This window comes from Ixodes scapularis, unplaced genomic scaffold (genome assembly GCF_016920785.2).
Source record: "Ixodes scapularis isolate PalLabHiFi unplaced genomic scaffold, ASM1692078v2 PGA_scaffold9__187_contigs__length_104089568, whole genome shotgun sequence".
Lineage (NCBI taxonomy): Eukaryota > Metazoa > Arthropoda > Arachnida > Ixodida > Ixodidae > Ixodes > Ixodes scapularis.
The window spans coordinates 86,071,542-86,095,753 of NW_024609884.1; the positions used below are offsets into that span (position 1 = coordinate 86,071,542).

The following is a 24,212-nucleotide window of genomic DNA, read 5'->3' on the forward strand; positions in this document are numbered from 1 at the left end:
CTAAACCGCCCTAAAGTACTGACCTCTCAATTAAAACCAAATTCTCGGAAAGTGTATCCAATATTATTTTGTCAGTTTAAACTGCAAACACCAGAGGCAACATGTAGTGCTCTAGCAGTTGCAATAAGATACCAAAGTTCCAGAACCTAGCCCTAGCAAAAATTCCGATAGAGATTTGTATCGGACCAATAGAGATTTCTATCGGTCCGATAGGAATTTCTATTGGTCCCATAGAAATCTGTATCGGTCCCATAAAAATCTGTATCGGTCCCATAGGAAGTTCAATTGGTCCCATAGGAAATGTGTATCGGTCCCATAAGAGTGCGTATCGGTCCCATAGGAGTGCGTATCGGTCCCATAGGAAGTTTTATTGGTCCCATAGGAGTGTGTATCAGTCCCATAAGAGTGTGTATCGGTCCCATAGGAGTGTGTATCGGTCCCATAGGAGTGTGTATCAATCCTATAGGAGTGTGTATCGGTCCCATAAGAGTGTGTATCGGTCCCATAGGAATGCCTATTGGGCCTATAGAAATTTCGATCGGTCCAATAGGCATTCCTATTGGTCCCATAGAAACTTAGACTGGTCCCATAAGGACTTTATCAGACGGTTAGGAATCTTCATCAGTTAAACCAAAAGTTTTGTTGGCCAAATAGGAATGCTTCCTTGACTAGTAGGAACCTCGAATCATTCAATAGGACTGTACCAATTGTGGATGTCTATATTTGAGCAATAGGAATAAATTAGACATATGTCTCTCAGAATAGTCCGTGTCAGAAATACACCAGCCCATTTGATGCATGTGTTATGTAACCTGAGCTGTGTGATGCAAATATCTATTCCAAATGCAAAAAATGTGTCCACTTTAGAACAGTATGCATACAACTACATCAGTCAAGTTAATTATGCGACAATGTTACGCTTTTTTTTCCTCAATATTTTCGAATGGCAAAAATGGTTTAAGCCCAGGTTACATAACACACCATCATTGTAAATCAATGGGTTATAAAAATTCATATAGTTTTGTAGCTTGAAATAATGCTAGAATAAGAGACTCACACACAGTCATGCACAATTTAGAGGAAAATAGCACAATGAAATGCTTTCTTTTCTGAATAAATTTTAGGGCAATATTCTAAATAAAACTTGGGACCCTGGTGCGTCAAAATAATTTACTAATAAAATACTGTGAGGAAAGTGTAAATAAAAGTAATCTCTACGAAAAATAAAGAAAATATCTTGATGGGTTGAAACAAAGAAATCTACTTAATTCTTACTCCATTTCACCCAAAACAAATGGCAAGTCGGTACTAGTCATAATTTACAATTTATTTCATGTGCTTATAACAATAGCTGTATTCACCCTCTTTTATTCCTAAGTTTGTAAAGACATTTTTGTGGCACCCTCCATCGCGATTCGGCCAGTTTCGGTTTCGATTTTGTAAGGAGCTCATATTGTTGAAAAACAGCACAGCTGGGACAAGGACAAAAAGACGAAGAGAAAACAGGACAGCGCCTGTCCTGTGTTCTCTTCGTCTTTTTGTCCTCGTCCCGGTCGCGCTGTCTCTCAACATGAATTCTCAGCAACTTGCCCAGTTATCTATTCCTATCGAGCTCGTACTCGTTACAGCACCCCATCGCTAGCGACACCACACTTTTTTTTTTCCCCCGACATTGTCTTGTCGTGCGTCGGGTGTGTTTCTGTCAGGGGACGAAAATGCTTTTAGACATGGAAATGTGCTCATTTATTCAAGTATACCTATCTGTGAAGTCTCCTCTTATGTTGATTATGGTCAAGAAGAGCTTGGAAGACCCACGACGCGACAGTCTAGCGAGCACCTCAACACACTTGGTAAGCATGTTTTTGCTCTTTGTTTGCATTGTAGACGCGTGGAAGTTTGAACATTAGGGAGTTTCAGAACGACGTCCGCAATCTCGAATAATTAACGTCGTCGCTAGTGCGAATGCGCAGACCCAAAACGAGCATTGGGGCTTGGTCTTTGGGGCCCGTTATTTCTCGGAAATAGCGCGGATACCGAAAATAGCGGCGCCCACGACATTCCGTTGATCGCGTCTTCGACGCCCGCCGCCCGCTTGGGACTGCGTGAGTCGCACTTGGCGACCGCGGTTGGTATAGTCATAGCGTACAGAAAATGTCACATACCGTTGGATTCAGAGCTCAAAGCTATCAAAGCGCGTGTACTTGCGATCGCGGCAGAAATGTAAATATGCCGGGGTTATGGATCGTCGTGGCCTCGGAAGTACAACAGAGCTGCTTGACAGTGACAGAAACATGCTGCATTGAGTATAAAACAACTATAAAAATGTTATTCCAGACGATAAGCTTGTTTAATTTTAAAGATATAACATTCTAACTTCAAAATAAAAGCTATCGCAAAATCTTGGTGGCGCTTTAAGTGTGAGATGCTTGCGTTTTCGGTCCCCGGCAGAGAAACGCTTTTGCCGTCCGTAACGCGAGATAAATTAGCGCCCGTTATTCTAAAGCTCCCTATTTTCTCGGCTCACTCTTGCTTGTTAAGCTATTTTTTTTTTAACTAGTTGTGCTTGTTTACCTGTTCTTATGTTTGGAACTGCGCGTCGCATAGAGAAAAGTTGTCCCTCATTCCGGGTGTGGTCCGAGAAAGTGTAGCTTATGTCAACAGAGCACACTTACTAAATTCCTTAATGCTACCTTCAATGCGTTTCTTTAGAAAATGTCTTACTGGTCTAGCAGTGGACTGAAGTGGTCCCACTATAAGTTGAGTACATTGATCATACTTAATTTCATTTGAGAAGTTTTCCATAGTATTCGGTTCATGCAGAGCCACTATACCTTTGCAGTCAAAATGGTTCGAAAATAGCCATCTTTATAAAACGCGTGACAGCATGCAACTAGTTTTGAAGTTATGCAAGTGGACTGGATGGTAATGTTAAGGCAAACAGGGCAAACTTCGATCCCCTGACTTTCCCGAATTAACCTGAGTTTATATGCCTACTATGTATTTGTTGACCGAACTAAATGAAGCGTTGTTAGGAATCCCACAAACAAAGCTGATATTAATTTTACATTATTTAATTTCAAGGTTCTTCAGAAGGTAGATGCTTAATAAGTTTTGAAGGCAGTTAGGCTCATGATGAAGACAGAAAACAAAGGAAATCCAGCCTCTTAATTTTATTATCTTCAGTCTGAAACTTAAAAATGCTCGAGTCATCTATCGAATGGCTTTAGCCTTAATCACTTTCTGTGGTGACATCATCCTCCACCTTTGCCACGCCGCCGATTAACTCTTTTTGTTTGATCTGCTGCTCATTTCAGGATTTCAAGCAAGAAGTATGCCATTACGCTCTGGCACCTTCAAGACTCAGTTTGTGACAGTGTTCAGCGTCAAGATGCCTTCATAACAGGAGCAAGTGTACCTCAAGACCCTTTTTTGCATAATAAAATGTATAAAGGCACCACCATACCCTGTGTGCTCATGCAGATGGCCTATATGCCAATGCACAAATAGGCCCATACACCAATAGGCCCATACACCAATAGGCCCATATGCCTATAGGCCCATACGCCTATAGGCCCATACACTATTAGGCCGATACACCCATAGGTGTCAATAAACCGATAGGCTATGGGAATTCTCTATGGGAATTTTTGCTAGGGCTACTATTGTTACATGACCTGAACTGCTCGTGCAGATAATTCACGGCACGGTCGATAGCCATCAGAGCAAGCACGAGGTGCTTCCACAAAGACAAAGTAAGTTGCATTTTAAAGGGGCCCTGCAATCATATTTAAGCATTTATCTTTTTTGCGGTTTCCACGTCTCTTGGGGTTCGGGCAAGCCAGCAGGCGCGGAGAGAGTAACTAAATATCAGCGCGTCATATTTAAACCGGACGACGCGGAAACCTCCTCCACCGACGAGGGCGACCCGCGGTACCGAAAGCGCGCAAAATGTGACGTCTTTGGTCCTGGGCTTACTACTGGTCAGAGCCGCTAAAAGCTTCTTTTTAGTCGAAAAACAAAATATAAGTGGCGCGAACAGTTTCAATTATTTATAAAAGTAGTTTTTGTTCAGTATTTTAGATCAAAAAAGAAATTAATGCAGTTCATAAAGTACGGAAACAAGAAATGACCCGTCGACATACCCGCCACCAAGTGGTGGAAAAGGCGGCGCATACTAGAAAGGAGTAGTGGGATCAGGCGCCGACACGGAAAGGTCCCGGATGTACGCGGCGGCGCTGCGGTCGTATGGGCGGGAGGATCCGACCGGCTCCGAGCGTTCCGAAGGCCTTCGGCGAGAAGCTTTGTCTTGCGGTTTGGCCGTTTCGCGGTATGGCAGCGCAAAGTAGCTCCCATTCTGAACTGATCTTTACCCCGTGTTTGCTGTCGTTTGTGACCAATGAAGTATCATGCCGAATTAGTGTTTAATCGCACCGCAAATGCAATGAGAGCCGCTCTGGCTGCCCGCTGCATACAGCCTATCCAGAACACGCTTTATTGGCGCCCTCTCATAGCCTCGACACGGAGTGCGGCAGCCGTGAGCGTTCGATGAGCTCACTATTTCTCTTCTAGTTCACGGCCACTCTCAAGCAACCAAGGGCGTCATGAGGGAGGTTATTTTTTGCTTGTTTTTTGTAATATTAATTTGCCTATAACTTCTAAAATAAAGGGAATTTCGAGGAAAGAAAAGTTTTACTAAGTTACTACGTTCAGTGCGCTCAGGTTCGGTGCAAAATAAAAATTAGTAAAAAAGTCATTGCTGGTTTGTCCGTGACTAATGTCGGTTCTCCGGAATGTTTCCTTCACGTCGTTCACTAAATCTTCTGTGACCAGAGAAAAGCCTACTGCTTCGTAGTGCTTAATGAACAATCACCCTTCATGAAACATTGGAGCTTGATTCTGCGCCATTCCTTCGTTCGTCCAGTGGCGTCGAAAAGGGTTGGGGGGCGTTTGCTCCCTAGACACTTTCACACTTCAAGCAAAAACATTTTGGGGAAGGGGAGGGAAATTCCCCCCAATTCTTCCTAACACTTCTGACGCCCCTGCGCTCATTATATTTAGTCCATACATTTTCCAAATCTGTCGATGGATCTTTTGTGGTCCACATAGCCTGCCATTTGTTGCATAAAAAAAAAAAAAATGACAGATTGGATTTTGGAATTGGTGGGTCGTTCTACTCACAGCAGAATCAATTCAAAATACAAGCTGCAAAACTAATTTGTCCCACAAAATGGCGTTAGGGTATGACCAGGGACTCGAACCGTAAACGAAAACCGTTTAGGAACAAAATTTTTTCAGTAACCGTAACTGGAATGAAACCGTTATTTGAAATTTATTAAAAACCGTAAGCCTAAATTATTTACCGGTAACCAATATTACTAACTGATTTTAAACAAAAAATAAAATATTAGTTTTTCAATGACTGCGAAGCGGGATCTTGAAATGTCGTGGTCATTCGACAGAGTTACCATCAGCGAGTGGTGCATCTGGTAGTACATTAACGTTCAATCTAAATTTAAGATTAAGAATACTTAGTTGGAAGCAGTGGTCAAGGTTATAATGGAAAGTCTTTATTTTTAAATCTGCCACATGTATGCAGTATGTGTCACATTCAGGGTATGAACTAAAAATTTAGAATTCTGATATGTCCAATGGGACTCGGTTCTTTTAAAAGCACCGACGTTCCTGACCTGCAACTGAGGATGTCGCGAACCGGTTGAGGTCCAAGTTCGACCGGGTTCGAAGTTTTCGAACTTTTATTGAAAAGTTTGAGAAAGTTTGATTAAGGTTTGACTTTATGCGCATGCACTACAGTGTACTAGAATACGGGGTAGTGTTTGGACCGGCACAACTCGACAATGGGAACTTGTGAAGCTGCGTGTGTAGACCCCTACCAATGGCACAAGCCAGTAACTGATGTCCAAGCCTGATAAATCTCGAACATTTGGGTAGTGGTGACTGACTATGCTGATATGACACTGGCAACGAGAATACACATATTTGCAAAGCCTGGGGACCTCTGCCCATGAGCAATGTTCATGCAAGGGAAAATGAAAGCCTTCCCAGGTAAGTGGTGGTCATTGTGAGTCGAGTGCCATCTTATTTCACAGCGAATGGCATGAGTGTCAAGGACAAGATGCAAGCAAGAACATTAAATGAAGGACTCAAGCCGAAAAAAAGTAATGGTAACGTTACAATCACCATAATATTTATGTAATTGGTTTTGTTCGGGGGCAATGACGCTGCTTCAAAGAGAAGGGAACTGCCGTCATGACGGAATGCATATTTTGCGCGATCGAAGCATTTTGGCTTGTGATCCGGCGAGACATTGAAAACAGATGACTACTTACGCTTGGCAGTACTGGCCTCAAGGCAAATCATATCTATCCCCCGCCCCCCCATCTACTAAAACCTACGCCAGTGGTTTAAACTGGCACAGGCAAGGTGCAGTGAAAACAGGAGTCGATAGATGGGGATAAGGTCTATTCGTCAAACGGCGATTCGTCACAGTACGACTGGTAACAGGCCCATTGGTCACAGCGAAACATACCGTACCGCTCAAGTCGCTATGCGCGCTAGCTTTTGCAGTGTTTTCTTTCAGACTGTCTTAAATAAAGAGCTGTTTGGGGGAGCTGCCTGGGTGTGAGAATGACAATAGACCTTCTGCCTTTAGCCATATCAATTTTGCTTTCAGCACAAGCCAGCAAAGGCTACCCACTGGCGTAACAAATGCGGCAAAAGGGGGGGGGGGGGGGGGGGGGGGGGTTCCATTTAGTTAACGTTACTACCCTTTTCTTTTCTTTTGAGTTTCGCATATAACAAATTTTCAGATCGGGAAAAAAAAATCACAATAAATCATCTTAAAGGAAGGAACAAAAAGAGGAAAAAAAATGTATGTGACGGGTATAGAGCCCTTCCGGATTCAGCAGCATATGCGACAAACACGCCCCAGCCCCCTCGATAGGCAGGCACGTAGCCAGACGGGGGAGGCCCCCCCCCCCCCCCCCCAAAAAAAATCTTCCAATTTGCTGGGACCTCCTCTCCCCCCTCCCTCTCATACAGAATTTTGTCATGGGCGGGCCCCCTCCAAAACAAAATCCTGGCTACGTGCCTGCCTGCAGGCATGGATGAAGACGCGCTTTCAACAGGTTTAGGAATGCTGCATGGGACGTAATGCAGTAATAATTCACATTATTTTTGAATTTATGTCTTCTGTAGGCCGTAAAGCGAAACATTCAGTAAGGTTGCGTAGGTTACACAGGACATAACTTTAACTTTTATTTCGTGCTCCGTCAGACGCAACTTTAATTTTTATTTCAAGTTCCATCAGACATAATTTTATTTTGAACTTCGTCGGACTTAACATTAATTTTCATTTTGGGCTATGTCGGACGTAGCTTGAAACCTTGTGGTAAAGTTACGTCAAATACACGTTTTGTGCCCCTGACTGGGGGGCGCTATTGGTTGAGACTAGGGAAATAAAAATAAGGGGAACAAAGATCAGCATCGGTGAGAAACAGACAACAAGTCCAGGTACAGATAATGTACAGTACCTAAATAACGCGCGCGCACACACGCACACACACACACGCACGCACGCACACGCGATTGCTCTGCACAGCTCCCGAATGTCGTCACGGTGGTCAGGGAAAGTGTCTGTCATCTTTGGGGGAAGTGACCTCCAGACAGTTGCGGCACGTATCAGCCACGACTTGCTGTGGCGCAGGGTCCGCACTAGAGGGGGCTGCAGCCTGCCGATGCATAAACATTATTCCTAGCAACCTGAAACAAATATTACGTGGTATTTACGCATGCTCGAACGATCACGCACGTCCTCCGGCATTGCATAAATTTACATGCATATTAATTTTTATTAAAGCATCCCGTTCTTTCCTTCTAACTGTACGGTCGTCAGGGGACATACCTAGTTACTGAAAATGGTGATTTGAATACAGTAAAGCTATACACACTCCGGAGTGCGCTTCGGACGGCGATGAACAGTAAAAAAAAAAAAAAAAAAAAAATCGAATGTTGTCGAGAAACTTCGCAGAACTAAATGGTATCGGACTCCCTTTCCGGAGGTGCGATCGGGGACAGCGGGGCTTGGATTGCCGGCTGGACGCCGCGAAGCGGCGTGTACTGGTTACGCTTTGTAATTAGCAGCCGATACTGTCGCCGCGAAGCGGCGTGAACGCAGGCGGGGGGCTGTGTTAACGAGCTCCCCAGTGATTCCCGCGCCGTTCGAAAAGGGTGGCCCGAGCGGCATGCGAAGCGCACTCCGGAGTGCGTATAGCTTTACTCATTTGAATATTACAATCCTTCCCTAAACTCAATGTGACCAGCTGTCCAATGGACGAGTCGCCCTATGGCGAATGTTCCCATGTGACGGATCATCATGTTACCAGTCGGCCTGCAACGAGTGCGCATGTGACGAATCGTCCTCATCCCGATAGGATGGATGGACCCCTTTCAATGACAAGTGCTGTGCTGCGGAAAAAGCAAGTGTGTCTGGAAGCGACAAACAAAACATGCCTTTTTAGCGGAGGGCCCGTACTTTCTGCGCAGCCTATCCTTCTTGTCTTCGCCCAGAAATCGGAGATATTCGAAGTTATTCAAACTTTTGGAGCAGCGAGTGTTTCTACGACGACGCTTTAAAGTTGGCGCCATCTTGAAAACTGCCAGAACGGCCGAAACCGATATTTGAAAAACAAACGCGAAAACTTCTGATTGGCTCTTGGATTGGCTGCTAAAGTGGCTACAGTGTAAAGTGGCGCCATCAAGACATTTAGGAAAATGAATTTTAACACAAATAAAGTTAGAAGTATTTAATGTATAAAAATTAAAACTTTTTTTGATGAATTATTGTCTTTTTTTTATGCTTTCCGTGTCTTTCCTTGCGTGATGTGATGTCACATGTCACTACAAAGCGCCGTGGCGCCGTCCCACCTCTGGCAAACACCGTCATACGTATTTTTCGAATGCGCTACCGCAACTGTGGTTTGGAGCGAAGCTCTTATGTCTGCCGGTGTGTGGCACGCACGTTTAAAACTTGTTGATTGTGACGTTTATCTGTGAACTACCGTGTAAGTAAACAAAAGCCTTTTCATTACGTGCAACAGATGCATCCTTTGATAACTGCTTCTCCATTAATGCCACCGTTAAGCTTGTGACAATTTGAACACCGTATCCGACATTGTATCATAGTAGTGAGCGTTCGCCACCCCGGCGACTTTTTCTTGCTATCCGTTTTCTCAAGACAACCTTTGTTATTTAATTTCGCTTGAGCAGCGCATTCGAAAGAACGGGGTGGTATCGACAAACGAAACCCTACTCTCCGCACTAGCGATCTCTGTCGATGATCCGGTGCCCGCGAGAAACTGGGATCTCTTGAAAGTCTGCGCGCGATTTGCCGAATCGATCACCGTGGTTGGATTCCTTCAAAAGGGCAGTTGGGCCTCCTCGGCCAATCGGGGTGATTGGCCGAGAACTTTTTCCTTTCAAGTTTTATTGTACCACAGAAGGCCACAGACCCATACCCGTAAGTTTCTGATGCCTTGCAAATTACAACACACTGTTCATTCCATAGCTCAGAATGCGTTGGAAGCTATGAGCTCGTTGGACCAATCAGACGTCTATCTTATGCCATGTGATTACTCTCCCGATCATACCCGCCCGTAGAGAGCGGGGGCAGGTGATGAAAAGAAGGCGGTTGATTGGTCCAGCTTGGGGGTGATAGAAGTCTAATCGATACGGTGAGGCCGTAGGGATAACTACATTTGACACTGCTTGCAAAATTCCAGTTCCAAATGTGCTAGCTGAAACTGGGCATGTGAACATCGTTTCACAGGAAGTTTTATGTCTAAATTTTATCAAATTTTATTTTACTAGAGGTGGCGATGTATTTGCCTTGCCCCATTAGCGGTGAGGGGTTTTGGTGGCGCCCTCCTATAGTTCCCTCTCGTGACGACATTACCTTGCGAACAACAAATTCAATGGTGTTTGTAATTAGCATGTTGGAAGCTTGAAATCATTGCGCTGTCAAACCAACACTGCCAAAAATTTAAGTTCTTAGATTACCCTCTTATTTCTGTCGATGAGAAATCCTTTGCTGACCTCATAGTCGGCATTCGGCCAATCGTGGAAGGCCGACCAGAGGGACGCTTTCGATCCCGGATGCTCCCGGGTGGCTTGTAGAACACACGCTTAGAACGCCTAGTAGAGGCTGGCGATGAGCAGGATAATTGTGACAGTCATCTGAACTAAATATATATGAACGATGATCACCTGGGAGCAGGTTTGCAAACCAGTGTGCAGACGAAAAATATCTGATATAAGACTAAGAAAATGCACGGACACCGTTTTTGTGCTATTTTTTATATTTCACCACCTCTGAGTTGAGCTCTAAAAAGTAGACAAAACTGCAAAACGGCATTCGTGTGACCAGTTTCACGTATGTAGAATTTTGCAAGGTTGTAACTGATAATCCAGGATGGTCAGTTTAAACCAAGTTTGATGGTGTGTCAAGAAAGCAGGATGGAGACTCGGAGTAATGGCATTCTTAAATCAACACCGCCAAAGTTTTCAGTCTGATATTGCTCTTCTGTCCGCTCATAAAGGCAGAATGTACTGAAATACATCCTTGCCATTCTTGTCCTGTCGCTCGGCCTTTTGGCTCAGTTCAAAGTGTAGCCCGATGGGCCGAGGTCAATGTCAGCCGATCAGCGTAAAATGACTGGATCCTGGTAAAGTAGCACCTTTGCCTTCCCTGCCTGCAAGTAGGACACAAACAGATACTGATATACAGACGACCAAAACCTTGCAAGGCGATTGGCTGATTGTCTTGTTCGTTATGGCAGTTGCTATTTCTGTACTATGGCTATGAGGTGCCGTTGTGCTGAACGCAGGCAAGCTTGTGAAAGGTTGACGTAGCTTAGCCCAAGACGGGGAAAACTGAAGGGGGGCACATAAAAAGAAAGGACAACACGCAACTTCTCGGAGACATTGCGTTTTGTCCCTTCCTTATATGTGCCTTGTTCTTCCCTGTCTCGGGTTAAGTTATGTCAACTTATCAATCATGCTTATCTCCGCAGATCTCTTGCAGTGATATTATTTTTCATGCATATTTCAAGTAAGCAAAATTATTTTTCAATGATGCCAAGCACTGACGCCACAATTGGTGGTGGTGCGAAAATTTGCATTTGTTTCTCCGGTGTGTTTCACAAACCTTGCTAGAATTCGAGAAGCGGGAGAGTTTGGATGATTGACATCCCATCTTGCGTGAGGTCATCGTCTCAAGAGTACAATCATCACGCTCCGCAAACTTCAGCTCCAACTTTGAGTTTGACGAGCCTAGCTACCTTGGTTACGAAACTTCGGCCAAAGTTTGTTGTAGGGTCAAAAGCTGCCGCCAGAGGGTCCACTGTCGTTTAGGATGCCCAGGGGTGGAACGGCTGCGCAATTTGCGCCATTTTGCGCCATTTTGCGCCAGACGCATGTGTCTGCGCCATCGTGCGCCATGTTGCTGAAACTGCGCCAGAGCCAATACCTCACGCCATTATGCGCCAGATTACAAAACGTGCGCCAAAATCTCTTTATTTTGACTTGGTTTCGGTTTTATTGACTCGATTGGCAACAATGAGCGTGGTTAGCCTGGTCGGCTTTACAATCCTTTCTTTTGTTTATTCTCTCTGTGTATCCCGAGTCGGAAGCGCGCGCAAAAACTCTGATTATAAGCGCTACACCACCTGCGACTGGATTGTTATTCTTCAACCATAAGCAGTTAAGCAAGCCGGCTGAGGTGAGGTCGAGTCGTTAAGCGTGAGATTGCCTGAGGTTCTGCGGCCCGGGATCCGGCACCCTGACGTCAGCTAGTTGAAAAAAATTAGCAAATTATTTCTTTTAGTACCTACTTCATTGTTAGAAGTTGGAACCGTATTCTCCCAAGATAAATCATGATTTGATAGAACTGAAACGCGGTCCGATCCGAAACCTTGTCGGTCAGCAGCTCTTACGCGAGTGGTATATCTACTCGGCGTACATTAACCTTGCTCCTGCTTATCACTTCAAATACAATAACTTCGTTAATCATAGTCTGCTGCTTCGATATCGAGTTGCACAACTTGAAATTTGTTGCTCTGTTCCTCCGTGGAACTGCACGTCCGTTGCTTACGGACGCCACGTGGTTCGCACATATAATCACTATGTCGAGCGCGTGTGGGTTGTGCGATAAGCAGTGCTGGTTTGCACTTTTAGCAGCTGAAAGCCACTCAGATATTATCAAGGACGCTATCTCTAGAAACATAGAATACTTGCTTTTTGATTCTCATTAAGGCTCACAGTTTCAAGTTTTCGCATCTGTTATACTGTTATCCCATCCTACCTAGGTCCCAAACCACTCATGTTCACTTGTGCTGCTAGGCACGATTGAAATTGCTCCCGTGCGTGTCTAAGACACAAGCTGAAGTGCAATGAAAACTGATCTGACCTGCTCCTAGCCTGCTCCAGAACATAGTTTTTAGCTGCTCCCAATCTGCTCCAAAACAGCTGTTTCAGCTGCTCCCGTGGCTGCTCCCAAGTACATTTTATGAGTTCCACCCCTGGATGCCTTCTCGTTTGGTCACTAGCCGCCTCGGTGGCTCCGAGGCGAGAGCGCTGGCCTACGGATCCCCATGTGGCGGGTTCAAATCCCGGCCGAGGTGCCCGCAATCTGACGGAGGCTTATTGCGGAGGAGGGGCCGTGTAACCGAGCTTTCGGTTGCACGTCAGAAGATCCCCAGGTGGTCGAAAATAATCCTCAGTTTTCCGCTGGGGCGTGCCAGATGCCCGTCGTTGGTTTGGCACGTAAAACCCCCAAATTTGACTCGTTTGGTCACTCTAGGCCAGTCCGCTTCAAGCGAGCCACTTCTAAGTCACAATTACAAAAAAAAAATTTTGCGTACACTGTACACCGGCTTTTTGATGCGCCTGTAATTGATCACTATACACTCCGTGCGACGTGGCTGGCGCGCCGCTGCGCGGCCGGTACCGCAGGTAGGCAGTGAGAACCCCAGAGAAAACGAAACCGAAACCACGCCGCGTACGTTGGTACGCATTGAAGTCCGAGTGGTGCGGTTGCGCTGGGTTTACAGCATGAAGTGATGCCTGTGCTGCGTCATAAAGTGCTTCAATAGTTATGCGTCGTATCTCGTGGAAACAAAGTTTCACAGTTTTTCACCTCGCCGATGTTTTGTGGGACAGCGACAACGATGGAGCAGTGCCGTACGACGCGAGAAATTTGGTCTCCCGATCATGCCTGCCACTGTGTCGGCACGGCTGACATATTCTACACTGCCACTTTGCGCTCTGCATTTGTTTTCGTACCAGTAACGCCTACATGTGTCAGCGCCGATAGGACGAACTGAAATGCCATCCCACACTCGCGGGTATGCAGTGCCAATTTCGTTGGAGGAATGCCCTCCAAAGAAGTTTCGTCCCCATCGTACATGTCGATGATATTTTCGGACAAGTATGGCACGCAATCTGTACTTCATGAAGAAAGATTCGAACGGTAAAAAAAATGACAAGTATAAATCTAAAGAAAACAACAATGAAACTCGGAATCACTGGAGAATCGACGTTTGAGTATGGAAGTTTATGTGGTTTGCTTTCTTTCTTGATCAGCCTACTTTTGGATGAGGAAACGCTGACGCCCCGAGCTCTGTAGACAACAATTTTTTTTTCTCGGCTTTAGAGCCACCTATCGCAAAGTGGTTCGAACTGGAAGTACCGTCCACTGGTCCCTTCCCACCTGTAAAGTGTGCATCTCCCACGATGAGTGGTACTATCTGACAGCCTTTGACGGTCAAAGCCAGTTCCCATTTAGTTACGCTGCCCAAACTAAATTTCCACCTGTTTTCACTATGCCAACTCTTTTTGTTATAATAAGTGTTGTGCCAAGTGACGGTCATGTCAAAGTACCTGTGTGCCAAAAATCAGCTGACCGCAAAAGCCCTTGGCGGCCAAACCGTGTTTTGGCCGACAACTTTGTTTCCTCGGCTTTGGAACCACCTTTCGTAAAGTTGTTTCAATCGGAAGTACTAGTCCCTTCCTACCTATAAAGTCTCCACCTCCCCCGACCAGTGGTATTCTCTTGACAGCCTTTTCATGGTCAAAACCGGTTCCCATTGAGTTATGCCGCCCAAACCAAATTTTCACCTGGTTTCCCTATGCCACTTTTTTTTTTTTTTTTTATAATAAGTGCTGTGTCATGTTACTGTGAAGTCCAAGCACCTGTGTGCCCAAATCTGCACTTCGCATAGCCCGCTATAACACAACATTTTGGGTCCAATATTGGATATCCCGTACAGCTTTATTTCTTTATTCGTTAGAAACCTAACTTTCACACCTGCTGTCTTAAAAAAACTTGGCACTCTTCGTGCACAAACTTAGTGAACATCTCACTCGCCTCCAAATATCATTGTTCCAGCAGTCCTAGGTTTACAGCGACGAGTGAAATAAATTTCCCACTCAGAGCAATTAAGGTGGCGGCCGTATTGTTTTTCGGAAAATTGCTCCAACTCCTTTTTCGGCCGCCAACTAGAGAAATTACCCCTAGAAACGACTCAAACTCAATATATAAGAAGTGGAGAACAGCTAAATGCCCTTCTGCCCCAGCACTCATGCAACGTCACCCTCAACTTATCGGCTCAAAAAGCAAAAGTTTTGTATGTGCGCGCTTCCGCCGCCACAGCTTGGCATGCGAAAAGGCGCCGCAGACTGCTGAACGCGCCTCACAGTCGAACGCCAGCTCCTCCGCTAACAGCGCTGCGCGCGTTTTTCAAAACACCCCCTATAGTTCCCGCACGGAGTGTATATGAGTACTAGTCATTCTTTATCGATCTCTAATAACGGAACATGCAAATAAGCTTCTTTCATTCGTTTTCAAACAAAACAATGCTTTGGCATGCGACAGAGAGTCAGGCAGCTGGTGCACAGATTCGCAGTGCCTCTACTTCATGGCACTGAATTTTGACAGTGGTGGTGGTATTGAAAAGTAACTTTGAGACAAGAAAAATGAATGAAAAATGATATTATTTTGGGGAATGTTGTACAAAACAAAGTTTGATCAGTTGACTGAGTGTACAGAGCTGAACATGCTTACATTAACGAGAAACGCCGTCAGTGCAATGACGCGCCACCGAGATCTAAGTGTGGCTTCTTCAGAGTAGGTTCGAAATTCTAATAATGCTTCCTAGTTGCCAGACTACGAGTAGTGCTAGCTAGATTGGTGGCTCTCTGCCCCCTTGTCAACGCCAGCTCCGCGTGCGGTCGCGTACCAACATCCCCTGTTGGCGGCGTGCGCGAAAAACGAGGCGCTTCTCTAGGTATCATCATCATCGTTTGTGACATCACGGGTAGGACAGACTGGGACAGACCGCGCAGATCTTGGATCCCCCGGCTCGTCGGCTCACTTCATGTGCTGTTTGGGTAATGCGTGGCAAAGCCTGTTTCACGCATTGTTTTTATTTGGTGAAGTGATATTTCTACTAGGACATTTTACCAAATCTTGAAACCATAGCACGCGTAGTCGTGCTAACAAACACTTTTGGTGCTAAGATGTTGGAGCGCTGGGATGGTGGTGTGCTGTTCTCTACCCCTGTACAAAAAGCTTCATTATGAAAATAGAATATCCAGCGCTTTACCCCACTACAACATCTACCACGACGAATAACGTGTATTTTTAGTTATGATTCGGACAAAATCAAACTGAGAAAGCAATGTCTCATCAAATTGAAAATAGAAAAGTGGAATTCGAGAACCTCTTGCGTGTGTAGTAAACACTTCTGTGAAAGCAACTTCATGTATTGTGTTGGTTCCAATGTGGTTGTGAGTGGTTCTCTCTTTTCAAGTTGATTCCTTTTTTTTAATTTTGTAAACCAGTAAACAAACATTTCCTCAAAATAACTGGCAGGAAGAAGCGGTGGCTGGGCTCTGGAGTCGTTTCAACTAAATACCTGGTGGCGGGTTTGAATCTCGACCGAGGTGCCCGCAATATGACGGAGGCTTATTGCGGAGAAGGCGCCGTGTAACCGAGCTTTCGGTTGCACGTCAAAAGATCCCCAGGTGGTTGAAATTAATCCTCAGTCCTCCGCTGGGGCGTGCCAGATGCCCGTCGTAGGTTTGGCATGTAAAACCCCCCCCAAAGTTTCAACAAAATAACTGATTATTCACCTGGTCGACGCGAAACATGCGAGATCCCCTTGCAATCGAAGTTTTAAATCTACTAAGTCAGTGACGTCTCAGCATCCCAAAAAATTAGGTATACACCTGCTATGAATTACTACCGTTTGTATGTTTAATTTTGCGGACCCAAATGGCGCATAATGCGCTCGCTGAAAAGCGATGCGCTTTTCAGCGAGCGATTTTAAATTTGTAAACAAATCTTAGTAAAGCTTGGATAGAACAAATTAAATAAATTGCCTGAATTTGCTGGGCAATGTGCAACAATTTCAGAATTTATTAAAATTTGTTTGTTTTTTCCAGCAGAAGTCGCAATGTGACAAACTTATTTGCTATGTATTCTATGCAGGAGGAGCTAAGCATCAGTTGCTGACGAGTAACTGTTGGGTCAGACTTAGATAGGAGCGTCTGTATCGGCAAGCTCAATGTAGCTAAAACAAGTGTTCGGCGCTTTGCAACGCAACTGTGCGTGAGTGGACAGCTAAGAAGACAGCACATCATTTACTCTAGTGAATAGCCGCCTCGGTGGCTCCGAGGCGAGAGCGCTGGCCTACGGATCCCCAGGTGGCGGGTTCGAATCCTGACCGAGGTGCCCACAATATGACGGAAGCTTATTGCGGAGAACGCGCCGTGTAACCGAGCTTTCGGTTGCACGTTAAAAGATCCCCAGGTGGTCGAAATTAATCCTCAGTCCTCCGCTGGGGCGTGCCAGATGCCCGTCGTAGGTTTGGCAAGTGGACCCCCCAAATTTGATTGCTCTAGTGCAGTGGTTCTCAGCCATTGATGTTTCACGGACCCCTTGTGGATCGGCGGAGATGACGGAGGACCCCGTTTGTGGTGAGGGGAAGGGAAAGTAATAGCTTAATTATGATAGTGATTTAATAAATAGATATGACTAAGGGCTAGTGTGAAGTAGACTTCTATTATAGACATATACACAAGAAAGCTCATCTGAAAATTGGAATGTTTCTTCTCAATATGAGCAAAGACAACTTTTATTGCCGAACTTGACTGATGAGGCTGGGCTTCGCGGACCCCTAGAATGACTTCGCGGACCCTTTGGGGTCCGCGGACCCCCATTTGAGAACCACTGCTCTAGTGAATGCAAAACCTTTTTCTACAGCAGTCTCCATAGATCTGAAAAAGCGAGAATCAGGCTGTGAATAGGCCTGATGCCTGCCGTGCAAGCTGTAATGTGAAGCTCCAGTCTTGTTTTGGAACATTTTAAAGTTTTTCTTTTAAATATAAAAAGCAACTTCTATACTTTGTTTCACGATAACCTGGCAAACTGTGAAGGCTAAGACCCCGTGACCCAATAAGAGCGTCGGAGCGAAGCACGTGACCCGACGTCACAGGAGCATTTGTGTCACCACGCCTAATGCAAGGCCCGGAGACACCGGCTGTCGTCTGCTAGCCAAGAGTCGTCTGCTCCGAAACCAACCAACTTCGAATGAATGTTTACCGCAGCAACATATCTGTCCGCTAGAATAGCGAGCACTTCGGGAGCAGTTCATGAGGCAACCATAGAATCAATTTAGCCGCGAATCTTTGACGGGTGCTAATGCCAGGGTACAGTGCTATGTTTTGAGGGGAAGCGGCCGATTACACGACTGCGATTGCCAACGGCCACGGCGCTACAAGGTGAAAAAAATCAAGCGTATGCGAATGTGGTGTCACTTTTTTGTTTAAATATAATTGAAACTCATAAAGTTGTGATTATTTATTGTTTATTCTTCATAGCTTCTCGTTATAGATGGAATCACGCAAGTCCAATTGCCGTTAAAAGAAAAAGAAGCTTAGAACTACTTTTTGTCACGGAGGGCTCTGTTGCTGTGGCGGTAACGAGGCCCCGGTGGCCTCGACCATGGAGTGTTACCATGAGCCTTGCTCCGGCGCCCTCATTGGGTCGGAGGAGCCGCAGCCTCCACAGTTGGTCAAGTTATCGTGAAACGAAGTATAGGAGCTGTTATTCACAAGGAAGATCACCCACGAAAATGTCATACACATTTCTTTAATAAATAAACCGTTTTAATCGGCAGCGATGCAATCTAACATAGCCATCCCATACTTTGACATAACATGTTGTCTGCTCACATCCTACCAGTTCCATCTCAGGAGGGCGCCTGCGAGGTGGTGCCACCAAAGCATCTCGTCGCCAATAGCGTTGCAGAGGAGTTTCGTAACCAGTAGCGTATTGAAGGTATCAAAATTGCTCTGCGCTTCCAGTGGGGCAACAACACGTGTTGTAAAACTTATACATTGAGCAGGCAGTTTTAAAAACAGTATGTCACGGATTTCTTTTTTCCTTTTTTCTCGTTCTGCTTTTATGAGTTTTTTCACCATTCATTTCGCACCATCAAACTTCTTGTAGCCCGTCGGGAGCAAGCTGTACTGCCCAAATCTGGGCCAAGCTCGTTGCGTGTTTGGTGCTGCCAGCAGAGCCTCAAAGACATTGTGAAAAAAAATTGACCTGTAATTTAGGCTACTGGTTCAGATGTGTCTATTAATTAATGTATTGAACCAATTTTCAGGCAAATCAGCTACTACAAAAATTTCGACCAGAGTTGCCCTTTAAAGGGCAACTGTGGTCGAAAACAAAACCAAAATAAATGACCGGTATTGCTTTAGTGGCATGGATTATGATCACAGCCGGAATATTGCGTCAAAGTGAAGCCGTGCACCCCACTAAGACCGATTTTAAAAATGCGACCAGTTGCTCTCTAGCGGGCGGAAAGCAAGTTAGCTTTTGGTCAAGCAACACTGGGCAACGCATACTGCAGCACCCCCGTGATGTCACGTAGCGGTGGTGCTGCAGCTGATTCCGCATGTCGTACCGCATACCAAAGCACCATGGTGACGTCCTGTTGCGGCCATACTGCTGATGATCAGTGTTCCCATCCCTCTGGAGCAGATAGTTGAGGTTTCACCGTAGACCCTAGGAATCAAGCTTTGAGCCGTGATGTTTATAAAACTAAACACATAATCCGGAGAAGAAAAAAGAAAAAAAAAATTATACCTTGTAATTTAGGGACACTGACTGGGCTGAAAACAGTCTTAATCCCAAATTGGAAAATATTGACCAAAGTTGCCCTTTAAGAACCCAGTTAATGCTTCGCCTAGAGCAGGAGCTTTGTACCTTTGGTATTGCTTTGCAGCAAGCGTAGCTAATGCAAGGCGGATTGCAACAAGTGCAAACTGGAGGCAGAGCGTCTACTGGCTTCCTAGCCTTTCACCTACTAATAGTTCTACACATGGGTACAAATCTACAAACCCAATGCCCAGCACGTTGCTCATGTGCAAAGACCAAATTGTATCTACAATTGGGGATAGCATGGGGAACAAAGAGACGCTATGCGTTCACCAGCGAGAGCATTGGTGGCCTTGGCAAACAAACCGGGCTGTGGTAGAATTTGACAGAGTAGTCGCAGTGGAGAAGATCTGCTGCCAAGTCTCATACTTTCTTTGCAATGCGTCTGCGTAAGACCCTCAGTGTTCAAGTTTGTGTCTGCAGTCCGTCGGTGTAGGTTGGCACAAATGTCGACGGGTGATGCAGACATTGATCCAAAGTGATTTCAGCTGTCAACAGAAAAGAACTGCCCCATGGAAAACTGGGTACACTTTTCCTGTTGTTGATGGCTGTACGCGTCTTTGTTTCACCAACTCGTTAAGGTCGTTTTGATGAACTAGCACAGGAAGCCTGTTGAGGAACTTAGCAGTGCAACTACGGTTTCCGGGTGTCGTAACTCGCAGGTGGGTCAAGCAGCCAGGAGCCATGACGGAAGCACCCAACGAATTTCGGCTCCAGCAGTCGCCCACAGACGCCATTTCGTCCCTTCAATTTGGGCCCAACTCAAACCAGTTTCTGCTTGTCTCTTCCTGGGACTCGAACGTGCGGCTGTACGACGTCGTCAGTAACACTGTGCGTCTCAAGTACAGCCACAAACGTCCAGTCCTGGACTGCACCTTTCAGGTAGTCCTGCGACCTCTTGCAAGAATCATTCTGCTCTATCTACCCAGTGTTTTTTTTAGATAGAAAATAATTTTAATTACTCGATTAAAGGGCGAAGTTAGTGACGCTTTGCGAGTAGCCGCTTTCATTCAACTACAGTTCATGAGGTAAAAACAAGTACAGACTGCCATACCTATTTTGATGACAGCCTATAGAGCCTGGATTGGAATGTGCAAGCTATCACAAATATTTACCAAGTTAATTGTGAATGGCAAGTAATTACATACCTAGTTTGCCAGTTGTCACCCCAGCCACTAGACCACTAGACCCAACCTGTCGAATACACTATTGATGGGAATATTGACTCTATGTACAGGTACCAATGTTTCCAGCTCATTTTAAAATCTTTTTTTTTTTTTCATTGTGCTGCCTTATATTTGTGCTACTATACTAAATATAAATTCTCTTTGAAATCTATCGGGAAAGTTTCTGAACCACATTTCTTGGAGCGTTACAACATTTCTCGTTCCACATTGTTTATTCTGCAAAGGTACAAGATATTGGGAGTGATTAAAAAAAAAAAAGTAAACCTTTCTGAGAAAAGTTTAATCTGGATTTTACGTATCGTCACGCCAATACGCTTAGTTGCTTGATTTTGGTTTTCACAGCTCACTCTGGTTGGTGCAATCATTGCTCCAACCCTAAAACAACTTATATTTATCGCTTTTATTTAGTTACTTTTTTTATTTGTGTATACTGCAAGCCCAAAGTGTCCCATCGCGTTTGAGAATATACGCCCCAAAATAATGGTAGCAAAAAAAAGAGAAAAGATTCTTTTACTTTAAGTTAATAAAACAAAGTGTCATCAACACCAACAGTCTGGATACTTCATCAAAAATACTGTAATACCAACAGCATTATGGGACACTACGCAAAATACAGAAAGTTTGGGAGTAACCGCAAAATACAATGCGAGTAACTGCAGAATGCAATGAACTGTATGCCACGTTCTGCGGTGAAACATAGGCGCAACATCAGCCTGTACTTTGCCCCGTTCAGCCCCAACCATGTGCTCATTGTGACAAACTGTACTTCCTACAGCGATGCCAAATGGAAATAGAGACGCAAGTATATATTTTTAAAAAAAAATAAGAAGGAAAGTTAGTGTGGTAGCATACCCGAACTTGAAAGTTGGTCCCTCCCTAGGATGCAGTGCACGCCTGGAGCGGAGGGGTGGACTGCCAGGTCAAGTCGTTTGACTTCAACTGCAGCGCGGAGACGGTGGTGGGGCAGCACACAGCCCCCGTGCGCTGCATCGAGTACTGTCCCGACGTCAACGTGGTGATCTCGGGCAGTTGGGACTCCACGGTCAAGCTGTGGGATCCCCGCTCCCCGACCAACGCCGGCACCTTCAACCAGGCCGAACGGGTACTGGCTCTTGAGTGTTGTTGCTGGACTGCCTTTTCGAAATTCATTCTGGCAACTTTAATCACTATCATCATGTATGGCTTCTGTACAAGGACGTTTAAGTAGGGCAGGAACTGGCATGACATCATGCCCAGCGACGCCGGAAAGAGAACTTGATCCCAGACTGCGTTGCACACCGACGCGCTCTCATCCAAGCTTCCATCGTCTTTTCGCCGCTCGGTCGACTGCGTTAGGCTTAGGCTACGTCTGTTCCGCGCCGGCGGCCTGCTTCGTTTGCCCATTGTCGCTGCTGACTTTCAATATGATCGGTGAACCAAAATAGGTTTCAATGCGAACGCGCATTCTTATGGCAGAGGGAAATGAACACCTACTGGAAGCAGGGCTTGTATGACTTTTTCAAGCCGCGCTATGACGACTCGCTCTAGACGACGCTCTCGGCGCTCTGTCAAGAGCGTCCGCTACAGATGGGGAACTTAGTAAAAGAAAAAAGACACATGTAAAGGATTGTCTCAATAGCCGACAGACTGAGGGAACATTTCGTGGCCACGCCTACTTCCGTTACACTTTCAGGGGTGGAACGGCTACGCCATTTGCGCCATTTTGCGCCAGACGCATTTGTCTGCGCCATCCTGCGCCATGTTTCGGAAACTGCGCCACAGTCAATACCTCGCGCCATTATGCACCAAATTGGAAAACGTGCGCCAAAAAAATTGTATTTTGTCTTGGTTTCGGTTTCTATCTACTCGATTGGCAACAATGATCGCGTTTAGCTTGTTCGGCCTTGCAATCCTTTTTTTCTCTTTATTCTCCCTGTGTATCCCGAGTAGGAAGTGTGCGAAAAAAACTCGGGGTTCGGATTCCAAGCGCTACACCATCTGCCTCTGGATTGTTATTCTTCAACCATAAGCGGTTAAACAAGTCGGTCGAGGTAAGGTCGAGTCGTTAAGCGTCAGATTGCCTGAGGCTCCGAAGCCCGGGATCCGGACGTCAGTCAGTTGAAAACAAATGAGCAAAAGATTCCTTTGAGCACTTCATCGTTAGAAGTTGGAACCACATTCCTGCAAGATAAATCGTGATTTGATAGATCTGAAACGCAGTCCGATCCGAAACCTTGCCGGCCAGCAGCTCTCAGGCGAGCGGTAGATCTGCTCGGCATACGTTAACCTTGCTCCTGCTTATCGCTTTGAATACGATAACTCCGTTAATCGTAGTCTGCTGCTTCGATATTGAGTTGCACAATAGGATAAACTCGAATTTTGTTGCGATATTGAGTTGCGCAATATGAGAAACTCGAAATTTGTTTCCCTGTTCTTCCGTGCAACTGCACGTTCGTTGCTTACGCACGTCACGTGGTTCGCACATAAAATCACTCTGTCGAGGACGTGTGGACTGTGCGATAAGCGGTGCTGGTTTGCATTTTGAGCAGCTGAAAGCCACTCAGAAAATATCAAGGCTCACAAAGTTCCAAGTTTTCGCATCTGTTACACTGTTATCCCATCTGCCTAGGTCCCTAACCACTCATGTTTATCTGGGCTGCTAAGCACAACTGAAATTGCTCCCGTGCTTGTCTAAGACACAAGCTGGAGTGCAATGAAAACTGATCTGAGAGCTGCTCCTAGCCTGCTCCAGAGTGTAGTTTTAGCTGCTCCCAACCTGCTCCAAAACAGCTGTTTTAGCTGCTCCCGTGGCTGCTCCCAAGCACATTTCATGAGTTCCACCCCTGACTTTGCTTCATGTATGGCGAATACGGACGCCGCCTTCTACGCACTATAACCTCCTTGCATCTGTACCAAACTTATGGCGGCCTTGTTGGGGTTGGTGAAGCAAGAATTTGAAGACACTTACGAGCAGAGAACTTATGAGGCCTGTTCGTTCCCGACGTCGGTACAACATGACACATGAACTAGATACAACGGTTCTGTAAGCGTTTATTTTGGAGTTTGGTCCAATCAATCTCTTGGCACGAGTCTGGCTCTAAAGCCTTTTAATGACGGAAATTTAGTCAAGGGGCTTATGGGTCGCTGCTTTGTACTGGTGAGTTCTTATGTTCACACCATCGAAACTGAAACAAATCGAGAAAACATTATTGGTTGATTGATGAACAAATTTTTATCTACCATTGACCTGTGAAAGAGAAAATGCCCGATAAATACCGTTTCATGATTGTCATTAGTTTGTCAAAAGTGAAACTGCTTTTTGAGCCATCAGATTGCACTGAATTTGGAAAAGGGTCTACGCAGGTGTTGAAAACAATAATTAGTAATATAGGTGGCTTGACTCATCGACTGTCTTCAATAATGGGACCAATCTACCTAGATGTTGCGGGTAAGACAATGTCAAATGCCCTCCTTGTTGAGTGCAGACTTCTCCCTCGTGCCCCGTGACACCCAATGGGATGGGAAATTTTGTGCATGAGTGACTTTCCTTTTGCGAAACTAGGTTGTATGTCGCCGTAAGGTAAAACCTAGATGTGCGACGCCACACTTTCCCACATAGTGGACATCATTTTTTAACCTGCGCATGTGACCTTTGGTCCACTATTTGTTTTTTCGATTAGCGATTTGAGAGTAGTTTCTTTCATTTCCCCTTGTTTCTTTGAGATAAACTCCGAAGAACTATG

At 45.4% G+C, this 24,212-nt stretch overlaps 1 protein-coding gene and 1 long non-coding RNA gene across 2 annotated transcripts in view; both read left to right on the forward strand.

The window, feature by feature from the left end:
* The first annotated feature begins 1,655 nt into the window (after nt 1-1,655).
* Nucleotides 1,656-3,462, forward strand: LOC120847434. The gene is made up of 2 exons (XR_005717375.2): nt 1,656-1,850; nt 3,315-3,462. It is a non-coding gene; the product is annotated as an uncharacterized LOC120847434 (long non-coding RNA).
* A 5,453-nt stretch (nt 3,463-8,915) lies between these two features.
* Nucleotides 8,916-24,212, forward strand: part of LOC8025424 (mitotic checkpoint protein BUB3) — a 32,387-nt gene continuing 17,090 nt past the window's right edge. Inside the window, exons 1-3 of the mRNA XM_029970820.4 lie at nt 8,916-9,080; nt 19,966-20,185; nt 21,371-21,592. Of these exons, the coding sequence (XP_029826680.1) occupies nt 19,988-20,185; nt 21,371-21,592 (420 nt within the window). The 5' untranslated portion in view covers nt 8,916-9,080; nt 19,966-19,987. The remainder of the gene's footprint in view (nt 9,081-19,965; nt 20,186-21,370; nt 21,593-24,212) is intronic.